This window comes from Pseudophryne corroboree, chromosome 2 (genome assembly GCF_028390025.1).
Source record: "Pseudophryne corroboree isolate aPseCor3 chromosome 2, aPseCor3.hap2, whole genome shotgun sequence".
In the NCBI taxonomy this organism is placed as follows: Eukaryota; Metazoa; Chordata; class Amphibia; order Anura; family Myobatrachidae; genus Pseudophryne; species Pseudophryne corroboree.
The window spans coordinates 702,700,161-702,719,131 of record NC_086445.1 but is presented as its reverse complement, the minus strand read 5'-3'; the positions used below and the strand labels follow the sequence as shown (position 1 = coordinate 702,719,131).

General features: G+C 41.8%; 1 protein-coding gene across 12 annotated transcripts in view; it reads right to left on the bottom strand.

Moving 5' to 3' along the window:
• Positions 1-1,062: 1,062 nt before the first annotated feature.
• LOC135045354 (complement decay-accelerating factor-like) overlaps positions 1,063-18,971 on the bottom strand; it is a 162,322-nt gene continuing 144,413 nt past the window's right edge. For 10 of the 12 annotated variants that reach the window (XM_063955295.1, XM_063955294.1, XM_063955293.1 and 7 more), the window contains 2 exons: positions 11,611-11,683; positions 1,063-2,635 (listed from right to left, as the gene is read on the bottom strand). In XM_063955295.1, coding sequence (XP_063811365.1) covers positions 2,584-2,635; positions 11,611-11,683 — 125 coding nt within the window. In that variant the 3' untranslated portion in view covers positions 1,063-2,583. The remainder of the gene's footprint in view (positions 2,636-11,610; positions 11,684-18,971) is intronic. The other 2 variants (XM_063955298.1, XM_063955302.1) reach the window with 1 other exon arrangement.

Genomic DNA, 18,971 nt, shown 5'->3' with positions numbered 1-18,971 from the left:
CCTTGAGGACAGATGTTGGGAATGCCTGCCCTAGGTGGTTGATCAAAAACACTCCAATGAAATACACCAGCTATGTATATGACATGCATTTCAAGTGGTAGGTGCTTTCTTAAGCTTCCAGGTAAGGGAAAGTGGTCATTTAGGTTATTCGCTGTATGCCCATATGCGAAAGTCTCGGAAAGCACTTGCCACCTGAAACTACAAATGTGTCCACTTACATCTAGCCTCCCAGCACCTTAAACAGCCGCTCAAGCAATGCAGTGGCGTGACTTGGTAGCGTCCAGCATCTTTTTGTGCAACTATTTCCAGTAAAATGCATCTTATTCACAAAATAATGTGAATAGGAAGCACAAGCAGCTTTTGCCGATTTAAATATGTAGCATGCCACATGCAGTATGAAATGCAACGCTACAGTGTTTTCCTAGAAAACACTGCAATGTAGCATTTCATATGCAGATACAGCCACAGTTGGCCAAAGAATATATGCATGCCACATATCATTTGAATCAGTCTGTTTGTGCGCTCTATTCAAACAGCGATGTGAATAAGATGCATTTTTGGCAAAAAATAAAAATGACACCCAACGTTAACGGAGTTGCACAGGACCTGTCGGCTCACTCACGCAAGGCATCTCCTACTGTGCAGCATATTAATGCAAGATGTATGAGGACACATCTGTAGTGCCCCAGATGCACTCCCTAGTACATATGTGTCCTCTTACATCCTTGCTGCAGACACGCTAAACAGTCCTTGAAGTCGCACCATGCTGTGGTGGGACTTGGTAGTGCCCATTGTATTTTTATGTGGGGACACAAGGACACGTCTGTACATTTTTGCTGCAGGCATGCCAAACAGTCCCTCTTGGCACGCAAGGTCATGTGAGAATCTTCTAGTGCCGGGCGTCTTTTTTGCAGAAAATGAATCTTATGCGGAATGCAACTAAGACACATGAGGAGACTGTGCTGATTAATTTGATATGACACTTGTACGTGCAGATATGTCTCAGTTTCACAATCTGTAGTGTTGTGCCACCGGTGTGCACCATAAAAATGGATGGATCGATTGTGGAAAAGTATATTTTTATTATTAACATTGCTTTTGAATATTCTTGTAGATAAAAGACAACTTTTTGTGGCAAAGAGTTGCAGATACTCCCCAAGATCATTAGTAGCATGCCATTATTTAATTCTTTCTTGTTGTCTTTGCATTTTCAAGGAGACATACCCTAATTCTGCATTTTGATTTAGTCTGTTCAGCCACAAGTGGTTCTGTCAAATATATACTGTATAGTGTTATTTCCATTACATTTTGATGCTATGCACCTTGGCTGTTATGAGTTTTTTCATACTCGCAATCGGTATGTGATGGCAGCATTGATGCTGTATTCTTAAGAGGACCAAGGATGGAGTCAACTCGTGCTTATCTTGGGTGCGAGAGTATGGGACCTGTTTGATCTTAAATACCATCACCATTTGGCCTGGGTAATCGCATAGTTCCTTGAAGCAAGTAAACCCCAGAAGGATTCCACCTGTTGGTTTTGCTTTTATGTGCTTATTAAATGGGAGTGCTTTGTATTTCCCTTTCCTTAAAGGAGGAGTTGTTTGCTTTTGAGAGCTTTTACATTGATGCCATTTATGGAGGGTGGAAAAGTTGGCATGGAGTGTTTGTGCTGAATAAGAAAGGATCCCCCTGCCTATGCTACTAAGAAGGAGGAGGAAGGATATTGCTGTGCTGTCAATGGTGTTCAAAACTGTATAAAAGAGTCAAAGACATCCCTTATTAGGTTGATTTGAACTTGGATTTTAACACATTTTTGGTTCCTATATACTATCTGTGTTAGCGCCACTGCAGTACAATTATTTTATTCCATTGAGCATTTCTGCCATGACATACCGATCTGTGAATATCGAGTGGACAGACTACACTTCTGGTGCAGCTTTAGCAATCTAAACTTATTAAACAGGTAGTGTGCTATTTAGTCTATAGCCTTAATACCTGAGCAAAGTAATGTGGCTAATGCTGTAGTTTGCAAACCATAACATTTCACAATGGATCCTTTTCTAACAGATTGTACACATATTTTTGTGCGGGACATAGAAGACCATAAAATATGTGAGGTATGTTAAAATACTCTTTTGTAGTCCATTTAGTGGTGCAAAGGGTCTTCACAGACTTAATTCATTCATACTTGCAAATTCACAGTTACATACAATGTGCATTGCAGTACTAATACAGCATTTCTGAAGACAGGGTGATGAAATATCTGTAGAACAAACCTAAAGCAAATTGCAGGAGTGTATTCCCCTAGAAACAATTTTCTAGATTAAACAAGTAATTTGTACCCCTTTTTTTGTTACAAAACAAGAATCAAAAGAGTTTTCTTGTGCAAATTTAGCAAAAAAAATAAAATAAAGAAAAAATACGCATCAACAGCCAGACAATAAACTGGAGAATAACGTCCACTTAATGCATTAAATAGTGGCCATAGCATGATGTGAAATCTTCAGTGCTGCACTATGTGGTTCATCCAAAAGCATCCATGGTAGCAGCACATCTGACATATTCCTCCATTTTCAGAATCCATTACTTAGCACAAGTCCCATAAGTGACACTGTGAGGATCACTATAAGGTTTCCTAAGAGAAAATATAAAGCACATTAAAAAGGATACCAGAGCTACAGAAAGGTTTAGAATACAGACTGACAAAGCATAGCTACCTAAAAGAAATGGCGAACCATACAGTATGTTAAAAGCATACAAAAAATAAATAAATCACATAGGGCCAAATTTACTAAGAGGAGCTTGAAACTGCTGCTGCTATTTTGGCAGATAGATTTAAAGGGGCAACAACACTAAAAACAAAACATGCCTGTTTAATTACGCAAACGTGATGCTCTGTTATTATTTTCCTCAAGTGGTCATACTTTAGTATGAGGATACGTTTATAGATCAAATAAAATTGGTCAATTTTTAATGACACAGCTTAGTGTGTTTCTGTTTTAATTATTACAACCTCATGACCGTCCATTGAATATTAAACTGCTCACTGTACCTTCTTATTAACCCCTAACCCAATCTACTAAGGACTTTATGGTTGCCCACTTAACATTTAACCACTTAAATGGCAAATTTGTTTTCTAAAAACCGCTCAAATATATATATATTTTTTTTACTGAGTGAATTAGGCGGAGAACATGTATTTAAAAACTTTCCAAAATGATTTTGTTTAAATGTTTGTAAAAAAAATTATTTTATTTTGCACATCTGATCGTCACCATCGGAACAGCAGCAGCAGCGATCGCAGCACGGCAGACACTGGGAAGGGTGCAGTGAGAGCAGCAGCTATGGAAAGATTCTATTCCTGCAGCCGCCCACACTGTATATCTGACTGGTCGCATTGTTTAGGCCAGATCGGATAAAACACTGCCTGGTGTGGTCACAAACAATGCGACTATGCCAGGCAAGTGGTTAATACAGTGATTCAGTGTTCTGATATGAAGGGAAGAAGGGTTCTTAAAGATTGTACTTACAAATAAACTGTTAAAAAGAGAAAAACAAATGCAAAAATACTTTACTTCTCGTTTTAAAAAGAGTATTTTTTTTTTTTTTTTTTTTTTTTTTTTAAGGCAAGGGATGTGATTTTGCTAGAATAATGTAATGTAGCAGACAATAGCAGCTTGTGCGGAACCGAATGTGCTGTGTTTGATGGTTTGAGACCAGGGCCCTGATTCAGTTAGGAACAAAGCAAAAAAAAAAAAAAAAGGAGCAATTTGCGCCTGGAACAAACCATGTAGTAATGCAAGGGGTACAAATACAGGGATTTTTTAGTTTGTTATCTTTTTGTATGCAAGTAAAAATACAGACTGGTTTATATGTAAAGATAAATACTGGGCAGCTATGTTTTAACACTGAAATATAGAATTAATATTGGACACTACCCCACCCCCTTAAATGTCCCCGCACATTTTATATCTGTTCAATGTGAAGTGCAACATGGTTTTGCCAAAGTACCATGGCTCCTTTTTATTTGTCCCTAACTCTGATTTGCAAATGGTCTAAACCAGTGGTTTCCAAACTTTTTTGAGTCACGGTGCCCTAGAAAATCAGAATTTTTTCACGGCACCCCTAGGCCAAAAATTTCTTATTGAGAAATTTAGAAAGAAATATTACATTAAGTAGATTGCATTTATATGTCATCCTTAGGGCCAGTTGTGTGGTGTGGGGACAAGATTTGCTTCTGTTTGGCCACATATTTTATGACTGGCAGCCACCAGCACTGGTTTTGCCTATTATATTGACCATGAATAATTTGAATTGGTCCTGGACCACCAACCCAGGGCACCCCTGCAAGTGTCCTGAGGCACCCCACACAGTTTGGGGACCTCTGGTCTAAACCAAAAGAGCCTGTTTTAAAATCTAGCAGAATTATCTTTATCTTTTGCTTTCGGTCGACTCACTTTAACCTAACCTCATGCATCGATTGGTCTAAAACCAACTGACTGTTGAGCTAGATACTTCTTGTGAGCCTTCAATTGGTGAAAGAGTGTATACAATTTTATTACTTCCATCTCCTACATTTGATTTGGAAGACAGAGGAGAAACAGAATTACACCCCAAGAGTGACATTTAAAAAAAAAAGCATGTATTCATGGTTCTGCAATGGACCATTTCATTTGCCAGCAGTCACTTGATGGTATTATTTAAGTGGCTGAAAAACGCATGGTAAAATATGGGTAGTGATTTTTTTTTTTATCATTTCAATTGGACAGATACAACCTAGATCTAAACATATCTGGAAAGACAAATGGGAATATGAAAATAGAAAGTTATAAAAGCACAAAACTGGAAGAGACAGTAAAAAAATAAACTAGAGATGTGCGGGTTCAGATTTACCCGGATCTCAAAACGGCATCTTATTGGCTCTCGGATGTCTCATGTTTTGGATAGCCAATAAGAAAAATCCAGATAAATCGGAGTTAAGAACCAACTAAATCCGAACTCGCACATCTCTAAAATAAACCCACATGAACAAACGATCCTGTGAATTAAGTAAACGGATCATGCTCAAAGGTTATAAAAAGTTAACACAATGTAAACTGAAACACCACAATTACATAGAGATGTAAGTTACAACTAACAAGTTATGCGTTTTTATTTTAAAGGGGTTGTATTTAACAAAAAAAAAAAAAAAATACATTTCAACTCAAAGAAATATGGTTTAACCATTGCTTTGCGAGGTATCCCCTAACCAACAAAAAGTTGCATTACTTGTGCGTTATTTGCCTCCTCGACCACCTGGAAGCATCTAGCCGGAGGCAAAATATTTTTATAGTAAAGTACAGTATATGCAACTACAACTATAGACAAGTGTGGCACTACTTTACCATGACATGTACTAGCAGACAATGGGCCATGTTTAATGAAAAAACGGTATCCGTTCACATGGACGAACATGTTATGGTCGACAGTCATTAGGTCGACCACTATTGGCCGACATTGACATGGTCGACATGGACACATGGTCGACACATGAAAATGGTCGACAAATGAAAGGTCGACACATGAAAAGGTCGACATGAGTTTTTTTAACTTTTTTTTCTTTTGGGGAACTTTTCCATACTTTACGATCCACATGGACTACGATTGGAACGGTAAAGTGTGCCGAGCGAAGCGGTAGCGGAGCGAAGGCACCATGCGAGGGGCCGCGGTGCACTAATTGGGGTTCCCAGTCACTTTACGCAAAAAACGACACCAAAAAAGTAAAAAAACTCATGTCGACATTTTCACATGTCGACCTTTCACGTGTCGACCATTTTCATGTGTCGACCATGTGTCCATGTCGACCATGTCAATGTCGACCAATAGTGGTCGACCATAACATGGTCGACCATTCATACCGGAACCTGAAAAAACACAGCTTAAAATAGTTACAACCCCTTTAAAATAGACCCAGTACTGGTCTTATTAATAACAATACAGTACATACAAACAGATCTTAAATGCAACTGATGACATAGGTTAATGACACAGGTTAGTGACACAGGTTAGTGACACAGACAGATGATGGCAAAAGTTGTTGTGTTTTACACGAGATGGGTTATGTGGTATATTGAGCTCGACGATCTTCTGCAAGTCTGTATAATCAGCAGAGCACACTCTTACTACAATCTTTATCCTCAGTAGCTCTGCAAGGTAGGTTAGTTTGACTTGTGGAGAATGCAGATAACAACCGCGTGCATTCAAACGTAGTGTAAAACAAAAAACGGATTTGAAATTTCAGAGTTTGGCCACATTTTTCCAAACATCTTAATTTATTGATGTGTCAGTAAATTTCCTCCTAGTGACGGAAAGCAAATTTTTGTGATGCCGATGTGCCTCAGACAAGGCAAAGGTTACAAATTCATGAATGGATGATGTCCTCCAAGCGAAGTTGCACATTTATCCTGAGAAGGGTTTTGACAGATTTCAAGCATGAAATTGATTCACTTAACTTGATCCATGGGTTTTTGAGGTTACTTGATCTACCACCATCTGTGTGCATTCCAAATACAGACACAACACAAACACCCAAACATCACAAAGAGTATGAACTGACAAACATAAGAGTAATGCGCAAACAAATGTTATATGCAGTGGGAAGAAAATATTTTATAAAAACAACTTTGGTAATCAATGTGTATATTAACTAGTCAGATTTATACAGTTTAAATTCCACATTTTGTTACCGATAAGCAGACCAATATGATGCACTTTGAACCTCTCGTTAACATTTTAATTAAAAAAATAATTAACCTAAAAGCTTTAAAAAGGTGCTTCACCAACATCTTACAGGGAGCACGTAAAGCTACTGTACTTTGGCTGTTACCTACACTTCAACGACATTGTGTAGATCTTAAAATCAGTATTAGTGTACCCAACAAAGTGAAGTGGTAAAGGATCAGTTTTGAATAGAAGGGTAATGCCGGATCCTTTCATACCAAATTCAATACACAATAGATACACCCAAATGACTGGCTTTGTTTTTGTTATTAAGCCAATTCTACACAAAAAAAAAAAATGACAAAACTATATCCCCACAAGTCCTGTCTTCATTACTCTAAAAGGTGAGCAATTCAATTGTTAGATGGAAATTTAGCTCCCAGGTTAAGTGCCCGGTAGCTATTCAATTCACATGACTGGTTTATGCAAATTAAGCAGCTTCACCCATGCTACAGTTACAGTGCGCCCGGCAACGAAGCTCTATTTTATGCAGTTTTATACTTACACCACAGGAGAGTGCGAGCAGAAACTATGGGGGTAATTCAGAGTTGATCACAGCAGCAAATTTGTTAGCAGTTGGGCAAAACCATGTGCACTGCAGGGGGAGGGGGGGGGACAGATATAACATGTGCAGACAGTGTTAGATTTGGGTGGGGTGTGTTCAAACTGAAATCTAAATTGCAGTGTAAAACTAAAGCAGCCAGTATTTACCCTGCACAGAAACAAAATAACACACCCAAATCTAACTCTCTCTGCAAATGTTATATCTGCCACACCTGCAGTGCACACAGTTTTGCCCATCTGTAACAAATTTGCTGCTGCGATAAACTCTGAATTACCCCCTATAAGTACAGCATAAGGGTTGGTTGTGCAAATAAATTAAATAGCTCCTGTGCATTTTAGATGGAAGCTAAATTCCCACAAACAACTGAGTCATCCCCTAAGAGCCATAATTCTAAGAAGATGTGCACTGTGACTTATAGGACTGGAGTTGGAAGTAAAGCAAAAATGAGCAAGTACAGTACCTGTAACTTTTCACCTTGGCAAAACAACGCGTCACTGCAAGTGGGGCAGATTTAAATCTAAGGCATCTATTTACTAAGCCTTGGACGGAAATAAAGTGGATGGAGATAAAGTACCAACCAATCAGCTCTGTCCTTTTTTTAAAGACAGCCTGTAACATGGTAGTTAGGATGATCGACTGGTACCTTATCTCCGTCCAATTTATCTACGTCCAAAGCTTAGCAAATAGACCACTAAATCGTTCTGCATTTAAAGAGGGATGTGTTCAGACTGACAACTAAATTGCAGTGTCAAAATAAAAAAAACGAAAAAACAAACAAACAGTTGCCCAGTATTTGTGGGCTACACGCAAAATAAAATATATTTTAATTATCTATAGTAAAAGGAAGAGGCGGCAGCACTCAGACAGAGACTGATAATTATATGTGTATTAAATATACAACCATACCACCAACATCTCGGGGCCACTCGTGCCCCTTTGTCAAGCTCACCTTGACAAAAGAGGCACGAGTGGCCCGAAGCGTTGGTATCATGGTTGTATATTTAATACACAAAATTGATATATATATATATATATATATATATATACACACACACACACACACACACACACACACACACACGCATCACAAGGTGAGTGCAGGACACAGCCAGGCATCACCCTTCGAATTATTAAAGTGGAATGGCTTCAACTGACCCCATTTATTCCCCATGGTACTAAGACCATCCCAGTATCCCCTAGGACATTAGAGAAAGCCTAATGCAAATTTTTTAGGCTATGAACTTGCTAACCCAGGCCTGGCCAACCTGTGGCTCTCCAGATGTAGTGAAACTACACATCCCAGCATGCCCTGCCACAGTTTTAGCATTCCCTAATAGCAAAACTGTGGCAAGGCATGATGGGACTTGTAGTTTCACAACAGCTGGAGAGCCACAGGTTGGCCAGGCCTGTGCTAACCATTGTTAGCAATGTGAACCAGCCACCCAGAAATGAATAGAGATGCCCACTGAAGCCATCACAAATTCCTTAGCAACTTCATACACATACGCAGCATCGATGCAGACATGAGGAGCATCGACTCCCCAAATGAGTCTATGGTCATGAAAACTGTCCGCAGCAGTAGCGATACTGGCGACATGTTTCTCTACGTACATGATTGCAGCTGAAGGCAGTAACACGACCCAAAAACAGCCATGGCACGCCTGTCTTTTGGCAGTCACTCTCAGTTACCTCCCCCAAATGGTCTCTTACTGTCAATTAGTCTGCGATTAAAGCTTTTTAACTGCAGCAGAGGAACCCATTGGGGCCAGAAATGTAATGGCACAGTGTATTGTCCCACTAAAACATACCTCCCATCATGACCCTCTCCAGGAGGGACAGAATGCTCTGCTTCTGGACTTCTCTTAATTTCCAGCACCTGTGTTGAACATGGTAATGGATAAGAAAGGTGTTTCAGCACAGGTGATGGTAATCATAGATTAAGAGGGAAGTCCAGGAGCAGAGCATTCTGTCCCTACTGGAGAGGGCCATGTTGGGAGGCATGCTAAAATCAAGTTAAGCCAATATTTTATTATTTTGTATCCGTGTTTTTCTCTATCTTTATCCTTGGTTTTTTTGTCCTTTTGTCACTATAATAATAATCCACAATTTTTACGCATTTGGTCAGTTTTTGTATGTGTTTGCACATTAGGCATTGGTCACTTTTTATTCATTATTAATATTCCTCAGGACCTCAAACAGTTTATGTTTTGCAGGTCACCCAGCAAGCGCACAGGTGTAGTTATTACTCACTGATGCATTTTAAAAGAACAACAGGTGGAGCTAATTGTTTCACTAGGCATTCTGTGAGGAGACCTGGAAAACATGCACTGTGTGGGGTCCTGAGGACAGAGTTTGAGAACCTGTGCACCCTCTGTATATTTAATCACATTCTGTGGAGCTCTCCAATAACAGAGGTCTTTGGCTGGTATCTTTTTAGGTGGAAAACCAAAATCATGGCTAATATATTGGATGCAACTCTTTAAATATTAAGCTGGTACAGAGATATTATTATACTCCGTAACACGGGTTGAGTCTCCCATATCTGAAATACAGATTTTTTTCAGTGTGATTAAGATAGTGACACCTTTGCTTTCTGATGGTTTAGTGTATATAAGCTTTGTTTAATACACAAAATTATTAAAAATATTGTATAAAATTACCTTCAGGCTATCCATTTAAACTGTACAGTACATGAAACAAATGCATTCTGTTTTTAAATTTGGGTCCCATCCCCTACATACAGTTGAGTCCTAGCTCATTCTACCTGCTAATTGCATTAGCGTGCCAGCAGATGTGCGCATGCACCCGCAATCCATAGGATCGTTTGGGTTCATATGATCCTGCAAAAGGGGCATACACAGGCGTAGCAAATCGATGCGTGCGTGCGACCCACTCGCGGGATAGATGAGCCAGGACGGGATGCGGTCTAGATCCCGCCGGACGGAATCCTGGCGGGTTGGAATACAGACACCGGAATCCCGACCGGCACAATCCCGACATATTCTCCCTCTGTGGTTGTCCACGACACCCATAGAAGGAGAATAAATTAGTGTGCCCAGCGCGGCGAGCCCGCAAGGGGCTGCGTTGCGCTCACCCCCCTGTCGGGATTGTGCCAGTCGGGATTCCGACCGCCAGGATCTCGTCCGGCGGGATTTCGTACTGATCCCGCCAGGACACATCTGTATCTCATTACGTATTCCAAAATCCGGAAAAATCAGATATCCAAAATACTTTTGGACCCAAGCATTTTGTATATAGGAGACTCAACCTGTATCTATATTGCACAATTTGAAGTGCTTTATCTGCATTGGGTGATTTTTTTTTTTTTTTTCACAAGTATTACTGCATGAGGGCACAGAATTTTCACATCAGTACGACACTATATTTGTCTTTCTTATGGCCTACACTACACAGACAGCCGTTAGGGTTAGGCACTAAGAGGGGTGTGTGTGTTTGTGTATGTGATAAAATACTTACCCCCTCTGATGTAAGGATCTTTAATGTTGGGGTACTGCTGTCTGTTATCTGACCGTCAGCATTCTGACAAGCAGTATTTCATACCGAACCCATAATATCGATTAAGAAATATTACACTGAAAGCACAATTTCTTACTACTATTCAGATTTATTTTAATATAATTTTGGAATATGAGTTACACTTGAAGAAAGCGGTCATCTTTTGTATGAGGTAGTGCATATTCAAAGATTGGACTTTTCATTTGTGAACTTTATTTTTATATTTGCGCAAAATATGTTTTGGGGTAATATGCACTAGACTATTTGTAGCACCTTTTATACTTCTGTTTGTTAAAATATATTTGCATTGTTCCCGATAAAAATAGTATGCTTTTTTTTTTTGCTTTGCTCCCAACTCAAAATCAGCCCCATAGGGTTAAATTTACTAAAGGCTCTAAAAATGAAAAGTGGTGATGTTGCCCATAGCATCTATTGGATCCTAGAAAATGGTAGACAGAATCTGATTGGTTGCTATTGGCAACATCACCACTTTTAAATTTTAGAAGCTTTAGTAAATTTACCATATAGTGTTAAGTGAGGGGGAAGGGGGAGAATGCTCCATTCTACCAAAGCCAGGACAGATCAGCCCATCAAGAAAACAGCTGCTGCTTCTGATCTCTGTATTTGATGAAACCAGTATTTACTAAAATCTGTAATTAACTTAGCTAGTGTTGGTTTAGAATTTTACAATACTTAGTGCTAAATCAGTTGACTTTCTTGTGATAAAAAATAGGATGTAAAACAAGTAATTTAAAAATAATTGGGCTCACCCGCTTTTAATCTTACACCACCAAATAAAAACAGCGACTGCCGTGACAGCCACAATTCCTGCGATAACTCCTCCTTAAAGGAAACACAGCAAGGTTACATACAAATGCATGTTTATTGCAGTTGTCCCTGAATGGACTAAAACCGTTTTCTTGCCATGTGCACCATTCCCCTTTTTTAATAGTGTAGGCAGTAAGAGAAAGCAAATATCTTGTTTAGCTTTCACATGTTCACCACGCTCAAGTAACACTGATTGCACAACAAAGTTTTTTCTTTGGACTTGTTTGTTTGTTAAGCAGCAATAAATTACCTACGCAAGTCATATTCGGGATGAGGATTTTAAGACGCGTTATTTAACCAGTTTACAAAGTGCTTGTACTTAGGGAGTGATTCAGACCTCATCGTTGCTGTGTGTTTTCGCACAGCGGGCGATCAGCAATAGACTGCATGTGTGTATGCACCGCAATGCGCACGCGCTGGCAAACAGGCATCACCAGACAGCGACAGGTTGGTGTGAAAATTTAGATCGCGTGGGCTTGTTCACAAGGTGATTGACAGGAAGAGGCAGTTTGTGGGTGGTAACTGACGCTTTACTAGGAGTGTCAGGGAAAACGCAGGCGTTCCTAAGAGTTTTCAGGGCGGGTGTGTGATGTCAGATCCGGACCCGATCAGCCTGTTCTCATCACACTGTAAGAGTAAGTCCTGGGCTGCAGATAGACTGCACACTGGAAAAATCATTCAATGGTGAGTGAGGTGCGAACGGATTTGCAGCTGTCTGCTGACTGAGGTTTTTTTTGCAGCTCGGCGTACACAGGCGATCGCACACTTGCACGGCAAATATACACTCCCCTTGGGCAGCGACAATCTGAATGCAGCACAACAAAATTTAGCAGCCCAGCGATCAGGTTTGAAACACCCCCTTAATCCAGATACAAGGCCAGTTGGTTAGAGAGCTACAAAAATAAGATTTTAATAACCTACCGGTAAATCATTTTCTCGTAGTCCGTAGAGGATGCTGGGGTCCATTTTAGTACCATGGGGTATAGACGGTTCCGCAGGAGCCTTCGGCACTTTAAGACTTTTTAACAGTGTGAACTGGCTCCTCCCTCTATGCCTCTCCTCCAGACCTCAGTATAGAAACTGTGCCCGAGGAGACGGACATTCACGAGAGAGGAATTTAAACTAAACTAGTGGCGAGATTCATACCAGCTCACACCATACACCAAACATGCCGGCTAACATGGCCTTTAACATAACCCATGCCAACGAGCATGCATAAAGCAACAGCAACAGCTGTTAACACTTTAACACATGAAAAACCGTGCAACAGGATAACGTAATTCAGCAGGAAAAATGAGCACGGGGCGGGCGCCCAGCATCCTCTACGGACTACGAGAAAAGAATTTACCGGTAGGGTATTAAAATCCTATTTTCTCTTACGTCCTAGAGGATGCTGGGGTCCATTTTAGTACCATGGGGATGTACCAAAGCTCCCAGTACGGGCGGGAAAGTGCTAATGTTCCTGCAGAACTGACTGACCATATTTAAGGTCGTCAGCATCCAAGATGTCAAACTTGTAAAACTTAGCAAACGTGTTTGCACCTGACCAAGTAGCAGCTTCGCAGATTTGTAATGCCGAGACACGCCAGGCAGCCGCCCAGGACGAGCCCACTTTCCTAGTAGAATGGGCTTTTACCGAAGTAGGTAGTGGCAATCCTGCCGTGGAATAAGCGTGCTGAATGGTACCTCTGATCCAGCGCGCAATAGTCTGCTTAGAAGCAGGACCCCCAATTTTGTTGGGGTCATAGAGGGCAAACAAAGATTCTGTTTTCCTAATCCGAGCCGTTCTAGTAACATAAGTCCTTAATGCTCCGACGACATCCAAGGACTTTGAAACGGCTGAGGTGTCAGAAGCCACTGGCACCACCACAGGTTGGTTGATATGGAAAGACGACACAACCTTCGGGAGAAAGTGCTGATGCGTTCTCAGTTCAGCCCTATCTTCATGAAAAATCAAATAAGGACTCTTGTGCGACAGAGCCCCTAATTCAGACACTCGTCTGCCTGAGGCCAAGGCCAACAGCATGACGACTTTCCACGTGAGAAACTTCAGCTCTACCTCTTGTAGAGACTCAAACCAGTCTGATTTAAGGAACTGCAACACCACATTAAGATCCCATGGCGCCGCAGGAGGCACAAAGGGAGGTTGGCTGTGCAGAACCCCTTTCAAGAACGTCTGGACCTCAGGAAGGGAAGCCAACTGCTTCTGAAAGAAAATGGACAAAGCTGAGATTTGGACCTTGATGGACCCCAATCTCAAACCAGCATCCACATCTGCCTGTAGAAATAGGAGAAGATGTCCTAAATTAAACTCCACCACAGGAGACCTCTTGGATTCGCACCAAGATACGTATTTTCTCCAAATGCGATAGTAATGTTTGGACGTTACCCCTTTCCTGGACAGAATAAGTGTGGGAATGACTTCATTGGGAATACCCTTATGGGCTAGGATCTGGCGCTCAACAGCCATACCGCCAAACGCAGCTGCGGTAAGTCTTGATAAACTAACGGCCCCTGCTGAAGCAGGTCCTCGCGAAGAGGAAGAGGCCGAGGATCTTCCAGTAGTAACTCCTGAAGATCTGGATACCAAGCCCTCCTTGGCCAGTCTTGAGCAATAAGAATTGCTCGAACCCTTGTTCTTCTGATGATCTTGAGAACTTTTGGTATTAGCGGAAGTGGAGGGAACAGATACACTGACTGGAACACCCACTGGGTTACCAGAGCATCCACTGCTATTGCTTGTGGGTCTCTCGACCTCGAACAATATTTCTGAAGCTTCTTGTTGAGACGTGATGCCATCATATCTACTTCAGGAACGCCCCAACGACTTGCTACCTCCGCAAAGACCTCAGGGTGGAGGCCCCATTCTCCTGGATGGAGATCGTGTCTGCTGACGAAGTCTGCTTCCCAGTTGTTCACTCCCGGAATGAAAATTGCCGCCAGAGCTTTTGCATGTCTCTCTGCCCAGAGGAGTATTTTTGTCACCTCTGCCATTGCCGCTTTGCGGTTTGTTCCGCCTTGATGGTTTATCTAAGTCACTGCCATTACATTGTCTTACTGGATCAGTACGGGACGGCCTTGTAGAAGGTGCGCTACTTGATGAAGGCTGTAGTACACAGCTCTCAATTCCAGAATGTTTATGTGAAGGAGCACTTCTTGACTTGACCATCTTCCTTGGAACCTTCCCCCTTGCATGACTGCTCCCCAACCTTGGAGGCTTGCATCCGTTGTCACCAGGATCCAGGCATGAATCCCGAACCTGCGTTCCTCCAGGAGGTGAGAACTTTGTAGCCACCACAGGAGCGAAATTCTGGCTTTCGCTGACAAGGTTATCCGTTGATGCATGTGCAGATGCGATCCGGACCACTTGTCCAGTAGGTCCCACTGGAAAACCCTGGCATGGAATCGACCATATTGTAGAGCCTCATAAGCTGCTACCATCTTCCCCAGCAGGCGAATGCACTGATGAATGGATGCACGTTTTGGTCTCAAAATCTGTCTGACCATGCTCTGGATCTCCTGAGCCTTTTCCACTGGTAGAAATACTCTCTGTTCTTCGGTGTACAGTATCATTCCCAGAAATGATAACCTCATTGTCGGTTCCAATTGTGATTTTTGAAAGTTGATGATCCAACCGTGATGTTGCAGCACCGTCAGGGATAGTGTTATGTCCTGGACTAACTTTTCCCTCGATCTCGCCTTTATGAGGAGATCGTCCAAGTAAGGAATTAGGTTGAATCCTTCCTTGCGAAGGAGAAACATCATCTCCGCCATTACCTTGGTGAATATTCTCGGAGCCATGGAGAGTCCGAAAGGTAACGTCTGGAATGGATAGTGAGAGTCTTGAACCGCAAACCTCAGGTATGCTTGATGCAGAGGAATAATGGGAACATGCAAATAAGCATCCTTGATGTCCAGCGACACCAGGAATTCCTTTCCCTCCAAGCTGGAGATCACCGCTCTCAGGGACTCCATCTTGAATTTAATATTTTTCAAATAAAGATTCAGAGTTTTTAAGTTTAAGATCGGCCTGACCGAGCCATCCGGCTTCGGCACTACGAACAGGCTTGAATAATATCCCTTGCTCTGTTGTTCGGCAGGAACAAAGGAAATTACTTCATCTTGAATTAATTTCTGTATTGCATTCAGCACTTTTGTTCTGTCCTGAACAGAAACTGGCAAGCCTGATTTGAAAAATCGGCATGGGGGAAGGTCTTGAAATTCCAACTTGTAACCTTGGGATACTATTTGTAATATCCAAGGATCCAGAGCGGAGTGATCCCAAACTTGGCTGAAGAACAGAAGACATGCCCCCACCTGATCGCACTCCCGCAGGGGAGCCCCAGTGTCATGCTGTGGTTTTGGCAGAAGTAGTTGTTGACTTCTGCTCCTGCGAGCCTGATGGTGTTGTGGATTTCCTACCTCTTCCTCTCCCTGCGAAGACGGGAGTACCCTTTGCCTTTTTGTACTTGTTGGGCCGAAAGGACTGCATAGTATGAGAATGAAATACTTTTTTAGCCGGTGCAGCTGCCGACGGCAGTAATGCTGATTTGCCAGATGTAGTAGTTGATATTATGGCATCCAGCATTTCACCAAAAAGGGCCTCACCATTATTATGGGAGCGCCTCAATATTTCTTTTGGATTCTGCGTCAGCATTCCATTGGCGATCCAGAGCGCCCTGTGGGCTGAAATTGCCATAGCAGAGGCTCTTGAGCCCATTAAACCAACGTCCTTCATAGCCTCAACTAAGTAACCTGCAGAATCTTTGATATGACCTAAAATTAGAAGCATATCATACTTATCGTCAATTTCAATATTAACAATCAAGTTGTCTGCCCATTTTTCCACTGCGTTACCTACCCACACAGAAGCAATTGTGGGCCTGAGCAACGTACCCGTAGCACACCCAGTGCATTTTAAAGCAACCGTTCTTACGTTGCAGAAAATGCTTTGGAGTCTCCTTGAATTTTGCCATGTCAGTTTTAACTACCATATCTTTAATGCTCCGCCCTTTCACATAACTGGGCATCACTCTCTGATGGCGGAACACAGGCAAATCAGGGTCAGTTGATACCAGGGGCCATAATTTTTTGACCTGCTTTTGTGTATGGTTACTGAATACATTAAAATCACAAACCCAAGGGATTTTTTGTCACTCTTTGGTTTCAGACTTTCAATCCTATTTTTGCTTATAGCTATAAGCAAAAATAGGATTGAAAGTCTGAAAGTCTGCTGGTCTAAATGACAATCTAGGTCTCATTCATTTTATTTAATGGAGGTTGAGATTCCCCAAAATGGCCTAGTGACGTGATATTCGTTCCATAATCCCTGTAGATCTTTAATTGAGAGGGTTTTGGCATTCTATGGATATCATGTTAAGGTAGGACAGTAAGAGAGAAAATAAAAATAGTAAAAAAGAAGAAAAAAAACAGGAAAGTCGGTATAATTTTAACATCCGCTCTAGGTATTAGTAACATTTTTGTATTGACATGTGATTCTCTATGTATATAGGGGGTCATTCCGAGTTGTTCGCTCGCTAGCTGCTTTTAGCAGCATTGCACACGCTAAGCCGCCGCCTACTGGGAGTGAATCTTAGCTTATCAAAATTGTGAACGAAAGATTAGCAGAATTGCGAATAGACACTTCTTAGCAGTTTCTGAGTAGCTCCAAACTTACTCAGCATCTGCGATCAGTTCAGTGCTTGTCGTTCCTGGTTTGACGTCACAAACACACCCAGCGTTTGCCCAGACACTCCTCCGTTTCTCCAGCCACTCCCGCTTTTTTCCCAGAAACGGTAGCGTTTTTTTCACACACTCCCATAAAACGGCCAGTTTCCGCCCAGAAACACCCACTTCCTGTCAATCACATTACGATCACCAGAACGAAGAAAAAACCTTGTAATGCCGTGAGTAAAATTCCTAACTGCATAGCAAATTTACTTGGCGCAGTCGCACTGCGGACATTGCGCATGCGCATTAGCGACTAATCGCTCCGTTGCGACAAAAAAATAACGAGCGAACAACTCGGAATGACCCCCATAGAGCGAGTTAACAATTGGTCGTGGTGTAGCCATTAGGTTGGTTCATCGATGTATTTTTATTTTTATTTTTCATTTTTTCACATTCTTTATTATGTCAAAAAAGCTGTTTTTATGTGTGCACAATTTGATTATTAACCTGGCATCAAGTAATGAGAGCACTTTAAATCTGAGATTGTTTTTATGTTACTGAGTTACTTCTTAACATTTAACAGGCACATTAACTGTTTTAACCAGTAAGGTCCACGGCACTGTATTACTAAGTTTGTTTACATGCTCCTCTGTTGCCAGGCAGCGTGGCCATGGACGCGCCTCCAGGCGCCGGCACGTCACTTCCGCTGAGACGACGGCTGGACGCCGGGACGGCGCGGTCAGCGGCACACGCTGGAGGGGATGTTCCTATGGGGGGGTAAGTTCTATTTAAGCACATTATGTATTGTAAAGCACTAATCATGACAAAGGGGGAGACCCCGAAACGTTGACATGCACTATTACAAGTTTTAAGCTCTTTCAAGACTCTGAGTGCCGCCTCATCTTTCCACGTCGGTATATATATATATATATATATATATATATATGTATATATAGACTTTAAAGTCGTCTCTAGCTTGCGGTCAGCAGGTTCTTTTAAGGAAGCCGACCCTGGGGCAGGCAAAATTGTTTTCTTCGACAGCCTAAAGACTGAGGTGTCTACCATTGGGGGTGACTCCCACTTACGTCTGTCCTCTTCAGGGAAAGGGTACGCTACACGCAACCTTCTAGGAATAGCAAACTTCTTTTCCAGGTTAGACCAGGATTCTTCAAAGAATGCATTTAAGTCCTTAGACGGAGGAAAAGTCACCACCTGTTTTTTATTTAATTTAAAATTATCTTTTTCCTCAGGTGCAGGTGTTGTATCAGTAAATTCTAACACCTCTTTTATAGCGACTATCACACACTGAATGCTCTTAGCTAGTTTGGGGTCTACCCCTCTCAAATCCCCAGTGTCGACCTCCATGTCGGAATCTGTGTCAGTGTCCCTTTGCATAATCTGCGCCAGAGACCTTTTCTGGGAACTGGAGGGATCCCGAGTGGATGACGTGGAGGAGTCAGCAAACAGTGCATCCTCCACAGACTGTCTCCAATACTTTGTCTGTTGTTCAGACTCAGAGAATTTCTTTGCAAGCTTAGACATATTATTCTGCAGCTTTCTCACCCACACAGGCTCAGAACACTCTTGTGCATTCAAATTGGGTTCCTCTGGGGAAGAACTTTCTCCAGACACG